This window comes from Colletotrichum tamarilloi (genome assembly GCF_030869305.1).
Source record: "Colletotrichum tamarilloi strain Tom-12 chromosome Unknown Scaffold_134.1, whole genome shotgun sequence".
In the NCBI taxonomy this organism is placed as follows: domain Eukaryota; kingdom Fungi; phylum Ascomycota; class Sordariomycetes; order Glomerellales; family Glomerellaceae; genus Colletotrichum; species Colletotrichum tamarilloi.
The window spans coordinates 60990-83803 of NW_026849517.1; the positions used below are offsets into that span (position 1 = coordinate 60990).

General features: G+C 54.3%; 8 protein-coding genes across 8 annotated transcripts; 6 read left to right on the forward strand and 2 right to left on the reverse strand.

The window, feature by feature from the left end:
• Positions 1-798: 798 nt before the first annotated feature.
• On the forward strand, positions 799-1164 carry CTAM01_14786 (uncharacterized protein; the record flags this gene model as incomplete). The annotated part of the gene is made up of 1 exon (XM_060530785.1): positions 799-1164. The coding sequence occupies one exon, from the start codon at positions 799-801 to the stop codon at positions 1162-1164; it is 366 nt and encodes a 121-aa protein (XP_060374650.1).
• Positions 1165-1435: 271 nt separating this feature from the next.
• CTAM01_14787 (uncharacterized protein) lies at positions 1436-2503 on the reverse strand (the record flags this gene model as incomplete). Its single annotated transcript, XM_060530786.1, has 1 exon — positions 1436-2503. One exon carries the CDS (start codon positions 2501-2503, stop codon positions 1436-1438), a length of 1068 nt encoding a protein of 355 aa, XP_060374651.1.
• Positions 2504-4603: 2100 nt separating this feature from the next.
• Positions 4604-9333, forward strand: CTAM01_14788 (GYF domain-containing protein; the record flags this gene model as incomplete). The annotated part of the gene is made up of 3 exons (XM_060530787.1): positions 4604-4713; positions 4953-8953; positions 9008-9333. 3 exons carry the CDS (start codon positions 4604-4606, stop codon positions 9331-9333), a joined length of 4437 nt encoding a protein of 1478 aa, XP_060374652.1.
• A 751-nt stretch (positions 9334-10084) lies between these two features.
• On the forward strand, positions 10085-13228 carry CTAM01_14789 (TPR repeat-containing protein; the record flags this gene model as incomplete). The annotated part of the gene is made up of 1 exon (XM_060530788.1): positions 10085-13228. One exon carries the CDS (start codon positions 10085-10087, stop codon positions 13226-13228), a length of 3144 nt encoding a protein of 1047 aa, XP_060374653.1.
• A 1096-nt stretch (positions 13229-14324) lies between these two features.
• Positions 14325-16747, forward strand: CTAM01_14790 (metallopeptidase; the record flags this gene model as incomplete). The annotated part of the gene is made up of 4 exons (XM_060530789.1): positions 14325-14405; positions 14480-16412; positions 16472-16638; positions 16697-16747. The coding sequence occupies 4 exons, from the start codon at positions 14325-14327 to the stop codon at positions 16745-16747; spliced, it is 2232 nt and encodes a 743-aa protein (XP_060374654.1).
• Positions 16748-16901: 154 nt separating this feature from the next.
• Positions 16902-18329, reverse strand: CTAM01_14791 (UDP-glucuronosyl/UDP-glucosyltransferase; the record flags this gene model as incomplete). Its single annotated transcript, XM_060530790.1, has 1 exon — positions 16902-18329. The coding sequence occupies one exon, from the start codon at positions 18327-18329 to the stop codon at positions 16902-16904; it is 1428 nt and encodes a 475-aa protein (XP_060374655.1).
• A 1349-nt stretch (positions 18330-19678) lies between these two features.
• On the forward strand, positions 19679-20969 carry CTAM01_14792 (uncharacterized protein; the record flags this gene model as incomplete). The annotated part of the gene is made up of 2 exons (XM_060530791.1): positions 19679-20873; positions 20908-20969. The coding sequence occupies 2 exons, from the start codon at positions 19679-19681 to the stop codon at positions 20967-20969; spliced, it is 1257 nt and encodes a 418-aa protein (XP_060374656.1).
• Positions 20970-21229: 260 nt separating this feature from the next.
• Positions 21230-21529, forward strand: CTAM01_14793 (uncharacterized protein; the record flags this gene model as incomplete). The annotated part of the gene is made up of 1 exon (XM_060530792.1): positions 21230-21529. One exon carries the CDS (start codon positions 21230-21232, stop codon positions 21527-21529), a length of 300 nt encoding a protein of 99 aa, XP_060374657.1.
• Positions 21530-22814: the final 1285 nt, after the last annotated feature.

Genomic DNA, 22814 nt, shown 5'->3' on the forward strand with positions numbered 1-22814 from the left:
TCATATTTGATTGGCCAATGGCCCAGAGCGGGTCGTGGCTTCCTGCTGTTGTCGAACTCGGAATGCAGTTGCAGCAGACGTGTACCTTCCGCTGCGAATTTTGTTTATCTAAACTGGCAATTAACACGGAAAGAGCTCCCGGATAGAGGTAGCAGGAAAGTGCTTAAGGTTTGAGGCTCTGCTCGAAATACAAGGCAGGAAAGGAAGATCAGCCACAAACCATTGCTAAGGACTGTGCCTAGGGGGGGACAAGAAGGATCCAATCAGGTAACACACTGTCACAATTGTATTGATGACATGAGATTTCATCCATCTCAGGATGATACAAATGCCGAAAAAGCCTGTGAAATTAAGTAGGCAGACAGCAGATGTGCTACCACGAATGCAAGGTCCTCGGCATCCCACATAGAATTCGGTGAGCCTCGGTGTAACGGGTGTACGGTAAGGCGTCTGACTCGCGACCTCCCCAATTCGTATTCGGTGTTGCCGAGGCGCAATCCAAATTCCTCACGATCTCCTTGTTTTTCCGTTCCGCAGGTTGATTTCTCCAGCATTTTGTCTTGGCCCAGCCCATGTGAGAATTTTTGGATAAAAACTCAATTGTTGCCAGATTTGTCTGAGACAAGTGAGGTCAATCAGCCCTCAGTCCTCACCGACGATAACGCCACTTTCCCCACCTCCGCTCGTTCTTGCTCTTCCCCCGTCTCAGCCTCCCCTCGCTATCCACACAACAAGCTTTCAACAATACCTCACCAGCCACTTGCCTCACCTCCTTCAAATAACCACATCATTCCAAGAATGGGCTTCATCGGCGCAACGGCAGCAGGCCTCATGGCCGGCCTCCACGGCTACATCCTCGTCCTGGAGATGTTCCTCTGGACCTCGCCCCGCGGCCGCAAGGCCTTCAATCTCACCGCTGATTTTGCCGAGAAGACAAGGGCCCTGGCCGCCAACCAAGGGCTCTACAACGGCTTCCTGTCCGCCGGTCTCGCCTGGGGCATCGCTCACCCCGTCCCCGAGTTCGGGCGCCAGCTCCAGCTCTTCTTCCTCGGTTGCATCGTCGCGGCCGGCGCGTACGGTGGCGCCACGGCGAACCCGCGCATCTTCTTCATCCAGGCTGTTCCGGCGCTGGCTTCCATCGGTGCCGTTCTTTCGGGCTACTAAGACTGTGGACGAGCAACGTCGTGGCCCGGTGGTGATTTGTTTTGGCTTGAAGAAACTTAGGGCTGGCTGATGAGTGAGACCGTGGCGTAGTGGGAGGTCCGGCTTTGTGTAACCCGACGAAGCTGGTGCCGTTGGGAGAGGATGGAGATATCGCCTTGAATTATCTACTGTATTAACTACTAGCGACTACCTGATAGAAAGCAATTGCCATTCGATGATTTTCGCAACGCTGTAGTAAGATGAGTACCGTGCTAACGATAGAACCGAGGCATCAAAGCTCTTCCTTTTCACCCCGCTTCCGTCTCTCCTCGGCTCTGAGCTCTTCCTGGTAAGCCGCCTGCTTGTCCGTCCTCTCCTTTCTGATGCGGGACTCTTCCCTGAAGGCCTCCATCTCCTTCAAGTGATCCACCTCAGTGTACTCCTTCACTTGCTCATCCGGGTTGACCCAGTCATAAGGGACACGCTCAGTAATGAGATCACGGTAGACGGGCTTGAACCCCGGGTTGCCCGCCAGCTTTCCTCCCTCGACGTTACGTCCGGCCTTGATGACACCGTCATTGAACAGCGATTCCCAGAAACCGCGCTGCTTCTCCGGGTCCGTTTGCGCCGGCACCCAGGCCATCGGTTTGGGCGGGTGGTCCTTGAGGTACGACACAGCGCGATCCCTGCGCTTGCGATAGGCCTTGTACCTGGCTTCCGCATCTGCTTTCTGTGCGGGAGTCAAGTCCAGCTTGAATGAGCCGGCTTTTTGTCCTGATGCGCTGCCTTGTCTGGCAGCCAGCGGCGGGAGACAAGTCGTGTCGAAACGAGCTTCCCATCGCTCCGGTTTGTCGCTGGCGGCAGTGAGTTTCGACCAGTGGTCGTGAAGCGTCTTGGCACGCTCATGTAAGTCGTGGGGCTCTTCTGGAATGGGACTGTGATGACCGCCACGGTTGGCAATGGCCATGATGGTCCTGTCGACGCCGGTCTCTTGGATGACGAGCCAAGTGACATCTTGCCGCGTCTCCAGGTTGCGTAGCATGGCAGAGTACGTGTCGTAGTTATCATCCGGGAGCGAGGTCGGGAGCATGCCGTCCCGGAGGGTATCGCTGATGAGGAGCACCTCCCGGATGGTTGAGTGGACGGCCGAGTCAGTCGGGAGGTCCCGCCAGGGATTCGTGGCTGCGTAGTCTTCTTTACCCGGTTTAGATGAGTCCAACAAGAATGCCCTGATGAGATAGAGGCCGACGCCAAAGAGTGCGAAGAACCTCACTTGTCGACTTTTGAAAAAGGCGATAAACATTCGTTTGGGAGCGCCATGGTCGGCAAAGTCTTGGGGTAGTAGTCCGGACTGCGACATCTTCGACTGTTGCGAGTCAATGACTTCAATCTTGTCTTCCGCTGTTGTTAAGAATGATGAGATGTCGTTCGACAAGCTGATACCGTGCAGACGAAACGCTGGGGAAAGAGTCCGTGATAAGACTGGACCTAAAGTCTAAAAAGGAGCTGTCTGAGCTTCCAGGTTTGAGATGACTAGGCAGGCAATCTAACACTAGCGCGTCGGAGCCGGCTCGGCCGATACAACGTGATGGGAATCATTATGATCACTATTCAGATCTTATGAGAATGGAGTTTAGATGACAAGGCATGCGTGGGAGCGGCGGCACGTGGGAGATGGAACCTTCTCACAGCATATCAATAAATACCTAACTGGCTGCGGGTAAGAGGTCTGTTCAGAGAATCTATTTGCGGCGACTGAGTAATGTTGAGGTTGATGAGAACACCATGAGGTCGTCTCAACGTACGAGCATGACGTTCGCGCGTCGCACCAGGAAGGTGAGAATATCGCAGGAACGAGGGGCAACCAAACATTAACGTCGTCTCGTTTTCTTCTGGCGTGTGATCGTCTCCTCCTTTGAGCCTGAGCAAAAACGGATGCCATTAAGATGCCGTTTGACCGCATGAAACAGACCAGAATGTTTAAACTCTCCCTTGAACTTGTTCCAACCCTCTTGGCCAATGAGGCTAATGGAGGGGGTTAGGGATGCGAGTCGTGGTGAGGTGAGACTGGCTGGGGCGCGAGACATGAGATGAGATGAGGAGGCGGGCGACGTGGAGACTGAGTGAGTGAGTGAGTGAGTGCATGAGCATGAGCGAACGGGTCAGAGCCTAGAAGGTGTTGGATGAGATGCGGATACCCGGAAGGGCTGGGCTATGAGTGGCATTCCTTTTTTTCCCCTTCCTTTTGGCGATTGTGTTCTCCCTCGCTTATTGCGTTGTGGTTTCTTCTGCGGGTACGACTACCTGAAATTGAGAATTCTGCCTCTTCATGTCAACTTTGGTCAAGAAACCCGACTCATCTCTTTGATCGTCACCCGAAAGCTCTGAAGAGGGAAAGGAAGGATGAGAGGCTACCTTAGGCACATAGGCGAGTTTAGTGTAAAAGGTCAGTGAGCCTCTAGGGGATGACCCCTGGAAAGTTTAGCCAGATTTTAGCATCCGATCCAAGTGCGAATCCTAGCCCAAGCCCTGCAGCAAAGCCCGATGGCTTGAGGTTGGACTGCCCTGAACGGGGGTGACTGGCTGCCCTGCCTTAATTGTCCGAGCTCTTGCCCTGCGTCCAACGTCAGTGTGGACGCCCCAGGGTGGGGTCACGTGTGACGCACGTGATGCAACTATCGTCATTGTCGTCTTGCAGCACAGCTCCTGCCTGACAATTGGGGAAGGTACGTGCCTCACTAGGATAGGCAGGTAGGTGCCTTGAGTTGCTGGAGTAAGGTAGGGTATCACAAATTAAAAGTGGAAGGCAGCGAGGGGAAACGACAAAGGCAACAAGTCAGCAGGAGCACTGCATTAAAGCACGAAAACAGGCAGTAGCTGCGTAGCATTATGTACCTGAATATTGATCTGTACCTTCCTCGAACACAAGGCCAAGTCTCCAACGTCATCCGCTCTTACCTTCCTTTCCCCGGTACTTCCATCCAGAAAAACGTGTGGCCGGGACCGGATAAACCACGGGCAACACCTTTTGGGGGCTTAGCGGCTGTCCCGTCCCCACAGTTCCTCCCTGGTCCACACCATCGTGGGTCATTCCTAGCTGGCAATTTTCCTTTCAAACCTTTGATTTTTTCGACGAGACAGCTCACCCTCCTCACCCACCCTCGCACGACGAACCGCATACGCTCGCGAACCGACCTCTCGGTATCTCGATCAATCCATCGTTTAGCAAGCCTGACATCAGCTACCTGCATCCCGCATCACTTCACGTGTATCATCATCTACAGCCAGTCGCGCGCCGACAAACCCACAACTCAATTACAGAATCCCTTTCGTGACCTGTCCACGAGAGATCGATCAGCAACTACCGAACCACCAAAAAAATACCACCACCCCTGCGCGCTGTTTGCACACCCCCAGACACTTGCTCATCGCCAGATACCTACTTTGCGCATAATTAACCATGCCTTCGAATCTACCATCAAGCTTCGCCTCGGCCGCCGCCGGCCAAAACGCCAACCGCGACGCGAGAGGCGGTCGACAGGACGGACGTGGAGCTGGCAGCGGGGAATGGTTAGTGACTTTCCCCATTTCGCCCAACAAACCCCCATCGCTACCCTGCTATTCTCTGTGCTTCCTGTTTGCGTCTGGAGATGATGAAGAAAAGTTGGCGTTCCCGTGATATTGGTGATGGTGACTCTATAGACCGCCACCTCGTTGGGTTCTCGCCACGTTGTCGCAATATCGCCAGACATCAGGATGCACAGCGCGGCTAGGATGTGACTGAGAGCCTGTACTAACGCCGCAAGCAGGGCTCGACGTGACGGCAGAGTTAACGGCACCCTGACCTTTCGACGATCCTCGACGACGCCCGGTCAGCCATCCCAACCCGCAGCCTCGTCCGAAAACGCCTTCCCCTCTACACCGCTCGACTCCGGCGCAGTTCCTCAGACCCCTGGCGCTGCGACATACGACTATCCTGCCCCTTCACAGTATCAGAAGGACTCAATTGTCGGTGTGTACAAGAACGGTGCGGCGGAAATAGACGCTTCCAATGTTTTTGAATCGGGATGGACTCCGGGACACACAAACGGAAGCGCTGCGCGAGGTTGGGGAAAAACCAACAATAACCACAATTCGCAAGATCCTGCTGCCTGTTGGAACAACCGGGGTGACAACAACCCCGTTGCTATCAATGGCATGTCTGAAGAGGAGAAGGAGGTGCGTCGGTCATTTGGAGCAGGCCACCAGGTAAACAATGCTAATATGAGACAGGCATTCGCATCTGATGTCAACTCTACTCTGAAGCCTCCCATCCAGAAACAGGAGGGCACCCAGGGACCGGGACCGAATGGACGGAAGGCGTCGCTATCACACGGTAGCGCCGCCGGATACGGATTACAATCGCCCTCGTCTGCCTCTAGACCTGGTACCCGGCGCCGAGAGACGACGGATTCCAACCCTTTTGGCAGCGGTCCCCTCGCTTCACCAAGTGCCACACGATTCGCTCGCGATGACCAACAGTCTTTCCTGTTTGGTCGCAAGAACAACGACGTCAAGGAGCAGGAGCCAGGCGAGGATGAAGGTGCTGGACAGCCTCAGTCTAAGCCGCCTTTTGGAAACCTGACGCGTAGCAACACGGCGGGTAATCCTTCCATGGGTGCCAATATCAGTTCTCTCTGGGGAGCTTCTCAGCCTCCTTCGGCCGGGGGTGCTGCTGGTGGCGGCGGCGGCGGTGGCATGGGTAGTTTCGGCCAATTCGCTTTGCCAACTCCAACTTCGACTATTGGCGGTGGCAACCGTGGTGGAAGTCGCTTTGCAAACCTTATGAACAAGGAAGGCACCGACAGTCCCGCAATCAAGCCTAATGAAGCCTCGACCCCAGAAGCAACCCGATCTTGGCGATCCCGGCCCCGAACCGATACCGACCCCTTCGGCGGAGACGACAACTTATCTGGCAGCGCCGCACTCGGGGGTGCTCGAGACACCAGTCCCCCGCCGATCCCCAACCCTACCAATATTGGGATGTTCGAGACCCCGGTCAAAGGTTCAACTCAAGATTTTGGCATGTCTGGACTGAACCTGGGACGCCCTTCGGAAAACGAGCCTGGCCCAGCGAGCCCGTCGGAGACGAACCCTTATCGCAGCCCGCCGGCCGACCGAAACGAATCACAGGAGGAAGGATCGGGTGAGAAGCATCACGGCGGTGTGGCTGTGGGCGCTGAACAGAATCCTGGCTTCGGCACCGTGTCGCGCGGCTTCCCGACACACGCTTTTGACGGTAGCGATCGCAGTCAGACCAGTAGCGCTGGACCTAGAGGTTACGCCTCAGGCTGGCCTGTCCCTCTGTCTACGGGCACTCCTGACCGTGAACGCGCCGGGTTCGGCGGCGGAGTTTTCGGCAATGCTCTCTTCAGTCCTATGGGCACTGATCTCCAGTCTCCAGGATTGTCGAGTATCGGAGGTGGCGTCTTCGGCTCGGCTAGTGCTGCTGGCCTCGGTGGCCCAGGCACTATTGGCCGCAGTAAGTTGGGTTCTCTCTTCCCAGCTGCCATGCAAGCACAAATGCAAGGACACGAGCAGGAGAACTTGAGTGATTCGTTGCCCGACCTTCGGCAGAGCAACCCTCTCGGTGCAATCGGCCGTAATAACTTCAGTGTTGCGCCCAGAGACACCGGCAGCCCTCTCCGCAGCGGCCGGGGAGGAGTCTTTGAGGAAATGTTCCCCTCTGACCCTACTCGAACTCATAGCGGATTTGGAGGTGCCGACCACCCTGGCGCTGCGGGCATCGGCCACCCCCAAGCATTCACTCCCGGAGCTTCCACCGGTGGCGAGTTCGGGTCGACTCCTGTGCGCCAGATGGTCATGCCTGACCGTATGCGCTGGGTTTATCTCGATCCTCAAGGACAGGTTCAGGGCCCTTTCAGTGGTCTCGAGATGAACGACTGGTACAAGGCCAACTTCTTCACTCCCGATCTTCGGGTTAAGAAGGTTGAAGACCCCGAGTTTGAGCCTCTTGGACAGCTCATCCGCCGCATCGGAAACTCTCGCGAGCCTTTCCTGGTTCCCCAGATCGGCATCGCCCATGGCCCACCGTCTCAGGCTGGACCATTCTCTCCCAGCGGCAACGTGGGTGTCATTCCTCCTCTCAGTGGTGTCTTCCCTAGCTTTGGTAGGACATTGACCGCGGAGGAGCAGAACAACCTCGAGCGAAGGAAGCAGGAGGAACAGCAAGCGATGGCACAACAGCGAGACTTTATGATGAGGCAGCAAGCCATCACCCGACTGCAAGGTCAAGGCCCAGGTGGTGTCCCAGGTTCTTTGCACCACCAGCACAGCGCTCACAGCTTGCAGAGCCAACCTAGCTTCAGCAGCATCTCCTCGCCGATTGGTCCTCACACCCAGCAGCCACCCATCGGAGGTGGAGCCGGCCCGACGTCTGGGTTTTTTGACTCGGCTACCCAGCAGGGATCTACTCAACCCCCTGTTGGTTCTGGACTCGACCATTTTCGTGAAGAGGAACTTGCCACACTGAACGCTTCCGAGCGCCAGATGCTTGCGAATGTTCCAGTCCCGCCTAGTCTTGCAGGTCTTTTTCCTCAGCAACCGGTCGGCGCTCCCGCGAATGAGGGCAACCTCCGGAACCACCTTCCCGGTACCGAGCAGTTGGACAAGGACGAAGAGGGATTTCGTGAGCGCTTGAAAGAGTTTGAGGATATCCGTGCCGAACGCGACTCCGAGCAGTCCCAGGAAGCCGCTACCAGCCAGAGCATTCAGGAAGATGTTGCTCAAGATGTTTCCGCTCCTGCCATGGCTCAGGCTATCAGCAACGAGCACCACAAGTCCCCCGCCCCTGGCATGAAGGAGATTATGGAGGAGGAGCATCAGCTTTCATTGACTCAGCGTGTACAGCAAGCTCAAGCTGCCGCCGAAGCTGCAAAGAACGCTGCTGCCGGCCTTCCGATGCCGTTCCCTCCCCCCCTACCCGCAGCTGGTACACCTCTCCCGGCCCCCACCGCCCAGCGTGTCCGTTCCAACTTGCCCGAGCAGTACAATCGTTCCCAGACTGGAACTCCCGACACTGGGTCCGCCACTGAGCCCCCGCCATTGGCTCCTTGGGCCAAGGAGGCCGCTAGTCGCAAGGGACCTAGTCTGAAGGAGATCCAGGAAGCTGAAGCGCGCAAGGCTGCCAAGGCCGAGGAGGTTGCCGCCGAGCGTCGTCGTTTGGCGCTTGAGCAAGAGGCTGCGGCTCTTCGCGAGCGCGAGAAGGCTATTGTCGCTGCTACCGGCCTGCCTACCACCAGCACTTGGGGTAACGGCTCCCCTGTTGCCGCCGTCAGCCCTTGGACCAAGCCTGCCGTTGTCAAACCCACTCCAGGCACCAGCACCCCCAGCAAGCAGAAGACTCTTGCCGACATTCAGCGTGAGGAGGAAGTGAGAAAGCTCAAGGCTAAGGAGGTTGCCATCCAGACTGGACTGGCTACTGCTGCTGCCGGCAAGCGTTATGCCGACCTTGCGACCAAGCCCAATGCTGCCCCTGGCCTCGCTCAATCCAGCACGCCCGCCCCGCCTCCTGGTCCCGGCTGGGCGACCGTCGGAGCCGGCGGTAAGGTCAAGGTGCCCACCGGACCTGCGTCTCAGACGAGATCCGTTAGTGCCGCTGGCATAAAGCCGGTCCCGGTTGTTGCAAAGCCGGCTGTCAAGCCTGTTGCCACCGTGATTGCGGCCGCCCCTGCTAAGGGCAACGTTGCCATGGATGAGTTCAACAAGTGGCTTCACCACGAGTTGTCCCGTGGCCTTAACGGAGTTGATGGTAAGTCAACCAGTTCAACCTAGACCTGAAATTCAGTGCTAACGTCGTTTCTAGTGGACACTTTTGCTGGCATCCTTGTTGAACTCCCCCTTGAGGATGGTATCATTGCAGACGCCGTTTACGCCAACTCAAAGACGATGCACGGAGCACACTTTGCTGAAGAGTTTGTTCGCCGCAAGAGACTCGCCGACAAGGGTATCGTTGAGAAGCAAGGCGCTGTTGACAGCAAGACGGGCAGCTCTTCCAGCGGATGGAACGAGGTTGCCAAGAAGGGCGGCAACAAGGAGACGCCCCCTGCTGCTGCCGGAGATGCCGGTATCCAAGGCGCAGGCTTCAAGGTTGTGCCCACGCGCAAGAAGGCAGGAAAGAAGAGCAACTAGGAGCAGCCACCCGCTGCCGCTGGTGACGCTGGTATCAAAGGCACCCGCAAGAATGCGAGAAAGAAGAACAATTAGAAAATGCTGTGGGAAAATTCGCGGCGGAAGATGGCCTGGAACTCTATGATTAGGCTATGCTTGACGATCATGTCTAAACGGCGAAGTTGTGGCTCAGGATTACTGTCATTGGTACACAGCGTATGTAAGCGCTCTACTGTAGCGATAGGTAGCATGTCAGAAAGCATTGTTGTAAGGGCGTGTCCCACATTACAACGTGATGCCATTTTTGGCTGGCTTGCAGCTTTATGAGATGGGCCATGGTGAGTGAGTCTTTGAAGTACTTGAGGTCGAAGTTGAGGTACCTAAGGTGGAGATGTTTTCGGTGAGATGCAAGGTGAGTGGCTTATGTAAGGCGGTAGGTGAAAATTTGCCCCGCCCCCACCATGGAAATTTCGATTTCACAGGGCATCGAAACACGCCGAATTCACCGTCTGAGTCACTTGATCTTCGACCAAGACGAACATTGTCACCTGTGATATTCTAGACAAAATCGAACTACGAGTGAACCAAACTCCTTTATCTCTGGATACTTTCTATTCAGAAAAAGCGAGGTCATCGAGCATTTCTTTCTGGCGAAACTACCCCGCGACGCGCGGGGCAGAAAAGAAAAGGTCACTTATCGCGACCCAGAACCCCTCGATATCACAAGCGAGGCGCAACCATTGATTCCACATTCGAATACATCATTTGAGCCATGACGGATGCGCAAACAAATGGCTCTCAGGCTACGGCCTCGCTGCTTTCCCGGTTCACAGATGGCGCCTACATCGATGTCTTGATGTCTTCAGTGGCTAAGGATCTCATCACCAGATTTACCACCAGTCTTCAAGCCCAGACCGGCGGAGAAAATGCCAATCCCACAGCAACGTCAAAAGAGTCACTATCGGAAGATGAGATCGCTATAGGTCTTGCCGCCCTCAATGCGTTTTTGCAGTCAAACGTCACGGGTCCCGTGCTGGAGCACGCTCACAAGGTAGAAGCACTCTTCACTGAGGCCTTCACGGCAGGCAATGACGAAAGAGGATCATCAGCAGACACCCTCAAGGCGCTACGCAAAGACAGTCTCAAGGCCCTCGAAGTCGACGGCGTCTCACCGTATCCTTACATCCCGCACATCGAGCTCTTTGCGCTCGCCCGCTTTGTCTTCCACGAAGCCTCCTCGGCCAGCGATGCCATCATCAAGCTCTCTTCTTCTGCCTCATCCCGCCTGAGTCTGCCCTGGACCCGCCTACGCGTCAACATATGGCAGTTCAAGCTGCTCAGCCAGCCGTCCCTCGGCCCCGGCGCCAACTTTGCAAAGGCATCGCAGTGGATTGACGTCCCGACGCTGGCGGAGCAGATTAACCTCGGCATCGAGACCGTCAGGAAGCAAATCCTCGACGAGGACGTGTGGTCAGCGAGCGAGGACGCCTGGTCACGCGGAGAGAGGGTGCAATTCTTGCTTGAGGTGTCCAACACGCACATTATGCTCGGCCGCGATGACCGGGCGCGCGAGGCGCTGGAGGAGGCGACTAAATTGAACAACTTTGCGTATGCGCTCTCTGGTGCATTGGGAAAGAGGACAAAGTTCCAGGAGAAGAGCACGAGTCAGCTTGTTGTTCTCGCAAAGAGCGATGCAACGACCGAGGGCGAGGGATCGGCAGCAGATGACGAGGAGGCCAAGCCTGAGGCTGTTGCCCTCAACGATGATACCCTGCTTGAAGAGATTCAGTTCTCCAAGGAGGCGAGCGGCAAGCATGGAGAGCTCGCTGCCACATCTTCGGGGCTTCCCGCGGCGCTGGCAGATTTGTCTCCAGAGGCGCAGCCGCAGCTGTCGCCCCTCGACCAGATTATTCTCCTCACTGAAGCTACACTCAAGGACACCTTTTCTCCTGTCGACACTCTGACTTCAGAGGAGGTTCTCCCCTACGCCGTGCGCGTGGTCTCGGACAAGGCTACAAACTGGCAAATCTACTCGCAAGCCCTCCTTGTTCGCTCCCGCATTGAAGTTCACCGCAGCAGAACAGTCGAAAGAGGTGTTCTGCAAATGCAAGCCGTTGTGGACCAAGTCGTTGTCGACACCTCGGAAGTACCCCGCCCGAAAGCCGAAGATGTCGCCAACAACGAACCCGCCGACGTCCCCGCCATCGCCGTCTTCGCCCCAGGTGAGCCCGAGATCGACACTGCCGTCGCGGCACCCGTCGACACGGAGAAGCCCACATCTTTCTTCCCCGCCGCCAAGGAAACGGATACCGCCCCCGCCCACGTCCGGCTGCAGTACATCCACGCGCTCTCTTCCCCTCCCAAATGGCACCTCGAGTCCGAACTCGCCTATTCATGGGCCGGCGTCGGCTCCCTCGTCTCCGCCCTCGAAATCTTCAAGCGTCTGCGCCTCTGGGCCGAAGTCGCGCTCTGCCTCGCCAGCAGCGCCTCCAACGACGACGACTCAGGCCGCGGCAACGGCGGCGAGGAGAAGGCCAAGGCGCTCGTGCGCTGGCGGCTGTTCCATCGCACGGGACAACCTCTCGTCGAGAACGCGGATGCTGATGCGGAGGACCTTGACGCGCGGGATGTGACGTACCTCAACCCTGCCGACTTCACCGGCCCCGAACGAAGTCCGCCGCCGCCGAACGCGCCGAGGCTGTTTTGTATCCTTGGTGATTTGGAGAACGAGCCGGCGCACTGGGAGCGGGCCTGGCAGATTTCGAACCGGCGGTTCGCGCGCGCGCAAAAGTCGTTGGGAGAGTGGTACCTTTCGCAAAAGGAGTGGACCAAGGCGCAGGACGCGTATAAGCTCGCGACGCAGTGTAACCGGTTGAGTCCCGAGATGTGGAGCCGGTTGGGCGATATCAGTCTCCGGCTGGGCCAGTTCCCGGATGCCGCGGAGGCGTATAGTCGGGCGATTGGCGCCGCTGGGGATGTCGTTGGCGGCGAGGACGCGAGGACGTGGAGTAACTTGGGTAGTTCGCTTTGGAGCATGTACCTCGAGGCCGTGGAGGAGGTCAAGAAGCAGATTATCGAGGAGAAGAAGAATGGCACGGCGGAAGCAAATGCGTCAACCGAAGAAGCAGAGGACGAAGATGACGAGGAGCCGAAGAAGCGGGAGAGCAAGGCCAAGGACCCGGCTACGTTGCTATCCCAGTCCCTGGCGGCCTACAAGCGCGGCGCGTCGATCGCGCAGGATAACTGGCGCATCTGGGACAACGTCCTCACCCTCGCGTCGCGGATGCGTCCGCCCGCCGTCTCGGAGATGGTGCAGGCCCTCCGCGCCATCATCCGCATCCGCAACACCGAGGACGCGCTCGACGACGACGTCCTCCGCGCGCTGCTCCAGGAGAGCGTGCTCACCAAGGAAAAGGAGAATGACGAGAGTAAGACGGGGGTATACGTCCCGCCGCGGGGTACTATTGAGAAGGCCGTCGTTGCACTTTTCGAGGAGAGTGTTGTGCCGCTTATCACGACACGGTCAGAGCTGTGGGAGCTCATTGTCCGAGAGCGGGTTTGGAGACGGGACTACGCCGGCGCCGTGGATGCTTCGGAGAAGGCTTGGAGGGCGGCGATGGGGGCCGGTGCGGGCGGTGGGTTGAAGGCTTCTTCGGCGGGTTCGGGCGGGGCCGGGGACGATTTGAGCCGGAATTGGCTTGCGGATAAGGGGGCGTGGAAGGTTGTTGTCGCGAGGACGGACGAGCTTGTTAGTGTGTTGGAGAACTTTGGGAGCGAGGTTGAGAGTGTGGGCAGTCGGTGGAGAGGCAAGGCGAGGAATGCGGTTAGGAGTGTGATGAGTAGAGGAAAGGAGGCGTGGGAGGGGACGGAGGAGTGGGTTTTGTTGGAGGGGATGATGGACGGGTTGAAGTTGTGAGGTTTGAGTCCGTGATGGTGATGGATGGCGCGTCGTGGTAGACGTCTGTCGGACGGTGGATGGATGAATTCAAATGAATAGGGCTCAAACGCTAAGATGGCGATCTTCTTCAGACTATTTTGTGAAAGCTCGCTAACCGTCACGGGTCGGGTGAGTTTCGGGGTCTATGGATGAGTATATCTTGGGAGAAGCACGATGCATCACTAACCTATGGAATCCATACGGATCTTCGCAAAATGTCCTTCGTCCATTGAGAAGTGAGATGATCTCATCGTGAGCCTCCACCAAAGTTTACTCTGCAAAGCAACACAGCATCGAGGGAAACCAAGAGCACGCCCGTTCAGACCCTCCACGCAACATTATCGACAGTACCGATGGCTTAGAATACCATTCAGAGCAGGGGCTTCTAAACATTCAGGCAATCCAAAATCCTGCTTGGTAGACTACTCAATGTCTCGTATCGGTGAATCTTTTCACGACATCCTCTCATCTCAACGCCAAAAACTCACCGAAAGTTCGGATAAGCGTTCACTGAAGCAGAAGACTCTGGAGACTTTGGAAATGAGTCACCCATTAATGCGCCGCTTCCTGATTGTCTGCTCGTTATGTGGGATGAGTTTCCATGGGATTAGCTTCTTAAACTGCCTCACTACGTGAATAATCCTTCAAGAATTGGGAGGTCTCGACCGCCATGCTGCCTAGAGTCTGGCCTGGGGGAACGGGCCCGGTTCAGGGGTAGCCCCGGAAAAGTGGAGACGATGGGACCGGGGAAATCAGGCAGTCTACCCCGGCTGAGCGGCACGACGCTCGGTAGCGTTTATTAGTGGCAGTTCTGCCTGAAATTCATCCCCGTCCGATGGCATGTGGGTTGCGTTAGGAGTTTGACTTCATCCTTGAGATTGTATGAAGTTAATGTGCAGTTGCTGAATATAAAGATGAGAGGGAACGGCCATTGGAAATTTACATTAGGAGAGTCATCACCTTCAAACAGATTATTGTTACCTATCCTCATCAACAAGCTATCTCAACACACGTACAGGATATGCACATTCTTTACGATAAGAAGAATCCCTCAGATCATATTTCACACATTCAGATGCCTCCCGTTTCAGCTCAAGAAACCGCCACCATGTCTCTTAGATTTAACAACTTCACTGACGGTGAGACGGTTCACCAGGTACGTGATGAAAACACACCATCACTAAGAGCACATCGTCTGAAAGATACGCTTCTGACTTTGCCCTCAAATAGCGCTGTGTAATCATCAAGGGAACCTACACGCCGGGCTCTAACGTTGGCGATGACTTTGCAACAGTCGAGGCTAACGACAGCACAAACACGACTTTCCCAACCCAAACCTGGCCCATCGCAGATAACAGGATCAAAATCATCGCCCTACTCTCACCAGGCCTCAACACACTCACCATCACCCGCACATCCGGCACTCAAACCATCGCCAACGAGCTCAACCTAACATACATCCCCCTCCTCCAATCACCCCCTCTCCACCTCGCCGTAATGGTCGCAAAGGACTCCCCTCTCCTCATCGACTGCCCGCCCCTCAAACACGGTGCCTCTTCCACAGCCCATGCTTCCCTCGACGCCGCCATCGCCAAGCTTCGCATGTCTGCGTACATGTGGCAGGCCCTCACTGCCGAAGACATGCGACTCAAGGGTCTCGGCCGTCGCTCCTTTAGGCTGGAGGAGGAATGGGCTGCCGACACGACTAGCCGCGAGTTTCTGAACGGGCTGCATGAAGCTGCTCTCTTTGACAGTGGTGCCATGCGCTCTACTGCCAAAGTCCATATTGTTCGATCGGAGAGGACGACGGCAGAGATCCGTGACGCGGAGGTTGCACAACAGAACGAGACCGCAAAGTCAAGAGATGGATTGTTTGACTACTTTTTGGATGCCCTTGCGGCCCAGGGTTCGCCTTTCGAGGCTTCGGCGCATCCAGTTGTCGCGGGTATGATTCTTGATTCGCACTTTTCTGTGAGCAAGAAACTCATCCTCGGTCACGCCGCACTGGGATGTCATAACCCGACTGGTGTGTCCCTCGGCATGATGGGCAGTCACCTGACGTACTCGTGGCCTCGGTTCCTAGAGGAAGTCTCGGACTGTCTTCTCGACACTCGCGCCCCGGGACAGACTGTCGGCGACGACAACGGAGAGTGCGGGACGTTCTGGGAGGCTTGTTCGATTGGGCAGGGCGCGTTCTTGCACGAGGTCGGACATGCTTTTGGGGCTCCGCATACGACTGGCATCATGGCGCGCGGGTACTCTGGCCACTGGCCCCGAAACTTCCTTGTCAAGACGGCGTACTCTCAGAAGGTCAATAAGGAGGGTTTTGTCGTGGTTGATGGGCAGACGGAGAACGATGCTAGGTGGGATCTGCGGGATGCCCTGTCCTTCCGGTCCCTCAACCACTTCTGGCTACCCGGCGATACCAGACTGTCAGTGGTGCAGCGATCGAGCGCCCCGACTGTCTCACTCATCAACATTGAGACTGATGATGTCGGAGTTGAGATTGCTTGCGCAGCCAACCTCGCTCGCATGGAGTTCAACGACAAATCTGAACTCCTTCCATCCATGGATTGCCCGGCCTGGAAAGTGTCTTACACACTCAAGGAACTCGAAGCCCGCTTCTCCCGCGACGAGAGCCTGAAGCTCTACGTGCTCGGTATGAACGGCAAGACCAAGACGGTGCGCGATCTCTGGCGTGTCTTCTCATCGACCACGTACGTCCGCATTCCCGGGTCGGACGTCCTTCTGCGCAAGCGATCCGTCGTGACGAAGGACCTCGAGGAGTCGGCCGATGATGGCGAGGGAGAAAAGTTCTGGTCGTGGGCGACGCTGCTTACACGCCGCAAGCGCGATGGGTCTGTTGTGCGGGCGAACTCGGTGGATGTGCGGACTGGATGTATCCTTGACGGCGCGTATGTGCATTTCCCTGACGGCGATCGTGTGAACTGTGGTCCTCGGATCAATAAGTGGGGTGGTGGTGAGCATACGTTTGGCGGTCATGCCTCCGAGGAGGTTAAGATCCCTAAGGGTGCAGAGATTGTCAAGATTGAGGTGTCTAGGGAGGAGGATACCCTGCGCGGTATGAGGATTCACCTGAGTGATGGCTCGTCTGGTGGTGCTTTGACGGGATATGAGGATGTTCCCGAGACCTCGACTCTTGGTAAGCAACCTGGTGTCCAATTTGCCACATGAGATTACTGACTTGGTGTAACAAAACAGAGGCGCAAGCAGACGAGTGTATTGTCGGATTCTATGGCCGCAGCTGGTGGGGTAGCAACTTTGATGGCTTGGTTGAGTTTGGTATCATTACCGCTCCCAAAGACTTTGAGTTGCCGGACGTTGTGTACGGAATGATGGAACTTCAGAACACGGAAGGAGGCCTCGGGGTATGAATCTTTTGCTGCTATATGACATCGCCGAAGACAGGCAGCTAACATCCTTTAGCGTGAGGCAGATTTTGAGAATGGGGGGGAGGAAATGGACGACGAGGAGTAGATGGCGACGGCTTGCGGTTGCTGGAGCTGAACCAGCCTGGGAGATCTACACTGATAGAGAAGTCATGATTGAATAATTGCGTACAGTATCTCTTTTGCCTGCAAGGCCAGGTTGCTGATTAGTCTTGTTGTCATTTGAACACCATACAATTTGCTTAGCTTGACGAAGGCATCGTCGACTGAGCTAAGAGCATAATCTCTTCTTCAATCATTCGCAACGGATCAAACGTGCCCGCTTCTTTCCTAAGCTCCTCTGCTCGTCTCTTATACTTCTCATCACCCAGAACCTCTGTGACTGCCTGCTCCACGGCGCTCACAGATGGAGGTGACTCGGCTAGAAACGCCCCCAAGCCAGACCACTCGATCCTTCTCCCAATGTCTGGCTTGTCAAACGTGTTGCCTGCTTGCACCATAGGAAGACCATTCGAAACCGCATGCTGAAACCCTCCGTACCCGCTGTTCGACACAAAGACGTCCGCGTGTGCCAGAATCGCGTCATACGGGAAGTAATCCACCACCCGAGCATTTGCGGGCAATTTCCGGTCCTTGAAAGTGCTTGTGTCGAGGGTCGCTCCGGTCACGCAAAGACACGCGACGACTAGAACATCGGGATGTGTAGCGAAGGCCTTCATTGTCGGGATGATGAGTTCCTTGTGGTCCAGGACTTCCGTTCCCTGGGCCACAAAGATGATCTTCTTGCGATTGAGATTTGATACCTGGAGAGATGAGCTGTTTGAGAGAACGTCGTTGAACCACGTTGGATATGTGAGGTCAGTTGGGATAGGTTTGATCGGGAGTGTGCCCGCGAACTTGATTTTCCGTGGCCAGTCGGATGACGGAAACTCAAGACTTGGGAGACACATCTGCAGGACTGTGTCGTGACAGACCGTCGATGCGTCCCAGAAGGGATGTTCTATGCTCGTTGAGAGTCCATCGTAAAGGCACTCAACGGGCTTGGGACATCCCATCATTCCCAAAATCCACCTCGCGCGATCTTCAGCACTGCTGTTCCACGTCTCCTTGAATTCTTTCGCATTCCTTGCCCGCCCTTCCTCACTGTCGTCGAAAGGGAGTCCAGATCCCCACGATGGCCGCTCAGGGCTGGTCCAGAACACTGGAACGACACCGATCCCAATAGTCCGAACAACCTCGTCCTCTGCAAACAGTTCTGGCAAGTCGGTGCCCAACTTCAACGCCAGCGTCCCAGAAAAGCACGTATCCGACAGAACGATGATCTGGCAGCCGGGCTCTCGTCGCCTCATACCCGCCAACGCCACCCGCACTGACTCCAGCCCGCTTGGTAGCAACGAGATGAATCCCCCATCGAGAGATGCGGCAAGTCTCGTGGCTGGATCCGATGCGTGTGCGATGTCTGGCCAGCGAGATGGATCGTCGAGGGTTTTCCAGAGTCCGATGATGGGACTGAAGTGGGCCCCAACTGCCTCGATTGTCGGCTTCCACCTCTTTGTTCCCAAGACCGTGACGTCGAAGCCGCTGCTGATGAGATGTTTGGTGATTTGAAGCGCTGGTCGCATGTGTCCCTCGCGTGGAGGTACAGCGTAGAGAACCAAGGGTTTTGTCATTTTTTGGACCAGCATTATGTCTGGTCGGATGTCATGAGCTACTAGAAAAGAACGAAAGGAAGCACACGGTTCCAATATCTCTTACCTCTTGTCAAGTCGTCATTGAGATAAGTGTTTGGACCGGGTAGTTGTCCAGTTCTCGTTATCAGAGCTAACTCAATTAGCAGATGAGTCCGGGGTCCTAAATTGCTGTCAGATAAGCAAGGGCCGTACGGATTAAGAACGCTGAGGTTGAAGATCAAAGCTTGTCAGCAAGTAGTTACACGAGTCAGCCTTAGATTGAGCCCGAAAACCACGTTCAACCACATTTCGACCAAAGGAGATTGGAGTCTCAAGGGGTTTTGACGGGGTAAAGCCAAAGTGGCTGCTTCGATCCATCGAGCGATGAAAATTGATGCCATTTGGATCCACTGCTTTTGTGTAGTACTCATATGACACCTCAATCACATCAATCTCTAGTGATACGGGATCTCGTTTTTATCTCAACCCAAAATTCACTAGGTTCACTGCATGGGACCCCCTTGATTGCTTTCATTTATTTTGAGTTTGCAAACAACACGCGTATGGAGAAGGTCGAATTGAGACAGATATCGATAATCACCTGACTCGGGGACCGCGATATGTGTTGCGATGACTCTTTCGGCATCAGGTCATCATTTGGATCCAAGTCTCAGTTTCGCATCCGTATGCAACATTCTCGAGCACATGAGATTTGAGAAGCAGAGCGAGGAATCATTCAGACCACTAGATTATAAGCCTTAACCCCAACACCATTTTAACAGCACATTGAGACATGGGTTGGACGGTCGATGACCGCCAGAGCTTCTAGAAAACCAGGGCTTGGAGATTTTGTGTCATTGACACCGATGCTTACAGCCTTGCAGAATGTGCAGCTCAGTCTATCAGACCATTTGTAGTGTTAATTTCAAAGAACATGAAGGCTAGAAAATCGGGATCAGGACTATGGTGGTTGCGTGAACCAATGGATTATGTTCACGCTTCAATCTCAGATGGCCGGGTGTATTTAATGGTCGTTGGCTGCCTTCATGCAGGTTGAGCGTTTACGCCAATTGAAGTTCGTCATCAAGCGCTCTGCTGCCTAAAGTAAGGCTTTCATCAGGCAATACCAAATTGAGGGGTAATGCAAGATTTGCTCATGAGTTTCAGGAGGGGCTCTTGTGCCGATTGTGCTTTCTAACCCAGTAGCTTCGATCAGCTGGAGAGGTTTCCCTCCAATACCAACAGTTCTCATTTGATCTTTTTCAGTCACAGCTTGTGACCTTTGAACACGGAACTTTATTTCTAGCTTTTAGAAGTTCTGGGAAGGTGCCACGAGCATTCTTACTACAATGTCAGCCAAAGAGACGAAACATTTTTCTGATCCTAGACCGCTAGATAAGACTGCAGCTTTCCAGTATCAGCCCTTGGACGAAGCAATCGACTGCACACGATTCTTGAGGATCCACCCTGCAAGAAATGATCAGGACCCTATCAGCTGCGATTTGGTGCACCTTGCATTCGGCGCGAGACCAAGCTATGAAGCTCTGTCGTACAGATGGGGCAGAGAAGCTTTTACACAGTCAATCATACTTAACGGCCTTGCCTTATCCGTGGGCAAGAATCTCCACGATGCCCTCTCATATCTTCGAAACCAAGGCAACGTTGGACTTCTTTGGGTTGACGCAATCTGTATTGACCAAGGAAACGTACAGGAGCGCAATAGACAGGTCTCCATTATGAGCCACATATACTTCAGAGCAGACACGGTCGTGATATGGCTTGGGAGCTCTTATTCGAGATACGAGGGAAATATGAGACCTCTTACTTCGCGCGTGACTCCTAACGACATCTTCCTGGACGGGGCCTTGCGGCGCTCTTCCACCACTCCCGAATCCTGTGACGAAACACATACAGCGGACCTGGATCTTCAGCACAAGATGATGCTTGAGTTGGTAAAAGACGAGTATTGGAAGAGAGTCTGGATCATCCAAGAGATTGGGCTTGCTCAGAAGAGGCGCGTCTGCTTCGGTACTACAGCCATGTACTGGAAAGACTTTATTATGATGCTGACTCTGCACCAAATTCCTTCCGAAGGACCAATGTTGCTGGATGAGCAAATTGATAAGAGATTCAAAGGCTCCCACAGGCTCAAAAGACTCCTCTCACAACACAAACACGCTCTCTGCAAGGATCCTAGGGACAAAATTTATGGATTGATCGGCCTCGCGGTGGATGGCCACGGCTTTCCGAGGATTGATTACGATAAATCGCTATTTCAGATCTGGACAGACACTATGGAGTTCATGAACAGCCATCAAATGTTCGAGGAAGAGAAAGAGGATAACATTATCGAATACGGAAAGTTGGTGAAATTTCTGCTTATGGGAGTGGAAAGTACGCCCCTTCAAGAAGTGCTACGACCATACACAACAAAAGGCGAAATTTCATTCGACGCAAACGCCGAAGAATCCAGAGCCTTCAGCATAATGGGGTCGTTGATTGGTTGCATTCAGTCTATTGGGCCTTCGGCGAAAGATGTCGCCGGTAAACTGAGCGAAGTTGATGCATGGTCTCTCAGAGTGCAAGCCAACTACCAGCATGATCTTGGCTCTGCCTTTGCGCAAAGCAACAACCTTCTAAGGACCATCTTGAGCAAGACAGAAGCGGAACTATCAAAACTATGTCTCAATCATCAAAGTCTCATCTCATGGGGTTGCCGTAGCAGACAAGGACTTGTACTAAGTAAATGTTTGACTTGGCCAGCAGAGGAGAAGTCAAGACTTGGATCGAGTGACATTTCCAGCTCCCTCGACACTATTTCGGTTACAAAAGAGACAGCAGATATTTTGTTGTACCAGCTTTACACAGGCTATGGGAGAACATCTTCGACGCCATGGAAGATGGGGGTTGCTCCAGGCCAAGCAGCACGGGGTGATCTTATTTTCTGGGTCCAGGGCACCAAAATGGCACTGCTCGTGAGACCAACAGAGTTTTCCACATTTCGGAGATCTAAGGTCAGCTGCACGGACTGTAGCGCAAGACTTCAAGTGGTAGGCACCGCAATGGTTGCTGAAGACATTGCAGACCCAAGTATTGATCATCCTGCACGGTTAGACGAGTTGAATCGAGAGGGGTTGGGTCGGAGATTGCAATTGAAGCTGGATGCTCCAACGGTCTACATCATTTTACCAAGCGCTTAGCACATCTAGAATGAGTCTCTTTTCCGTGTTCCTCGCCGATTTGCATCATTCCTTGTCGCCTACCGCGATTGCAATGGATTGCACATCCATTTGCCAAGGAACTAATCTCAAACCATGGACGTGATCTAGATCGGATTCCGGTATCGTGATAGAATCTAGGTCCAAGCCAGCCGCGTTGTTATGCTCCATTTTTTGGAAGATGCCTTAAAGAATGCTCGCTGCCCATGATGCGATGATAAGTGCAGCTGGGACACTTCACTGTATGTGTATGTGAATGTACGCATCGCATCCTTAGAGACCATTCCCCCTAGGGCAGACATTAGTAGAATCGGTGTTGCTCTACCAAGTGTAAAACCCAAGCGCTAGGACAATGCACTGGATGAGCTCAAACGAATTCATCACTTACAAAAATACTGAGAGCAGAAGAGGCGCTTGCAGACTCACCTAGGTCATTGATGATTTAACATTGACTTAAAACCGGAGTCAACATGGTTGAATGATACCTCCCTTGAGGTGTGATTCATCGCACGTGTCCCGCAAAAGTTCCGAAGGATTCGTGCCATGCAATTTGTAATACTGCATTCAGCTAGGCACTGCAGGGACTGATTTATCAGATTCCGACTCATGGGCCTCGGAGCCGAGTAATAGTCGGCAATCGACTAGACGAGGTCAGTAGGAGTCATCGTCACGGTTTAAAAAACGTCACCCATCCGCAGTTTTCAAGATTAGGACACCGATTTCATTGCGACACTTCCTCTGTCAAAATCAAGAGAACTAAGTCTCGGATCACAAGCCTTACACATTTAGAGAAGCACATTGGACTTACAGATAAAATGTCCCAGAACACAGCAGGAAATAACGACATGAACCATGATACCGAAGCGACATCAGGACCAAACTCGGGTCAAGCGGTGTTGCGAGAGCTGTACGAGAAGTATGGAGTAAGCATATGGCTATGATCCTTGCGACTTCAAGTTCCTCACTCATTCTATTACGAGAGAAAAGGCGACTTGGGACAGCCTGGAAGACCCCGATGATCCCTACAACTGGCCGACGCATCGCAAGGTTACAATTGCGGTAAGTCAACATACCCACTTCCTGGCACCCCCCTGTTTCTGGCACCCACAAAAACGCGAAAATCCACCACAACCCAATGCCCACCCCCAACCTCCTTTTATCACAACATTTTCAATTCGCGTCCAAATGGGCTCATCTTTTGCACATGTCTTCTTCTATATATAATGCCTCAATATACCGAAGATCAGCTTCGTCAGGCTCTCGAGGA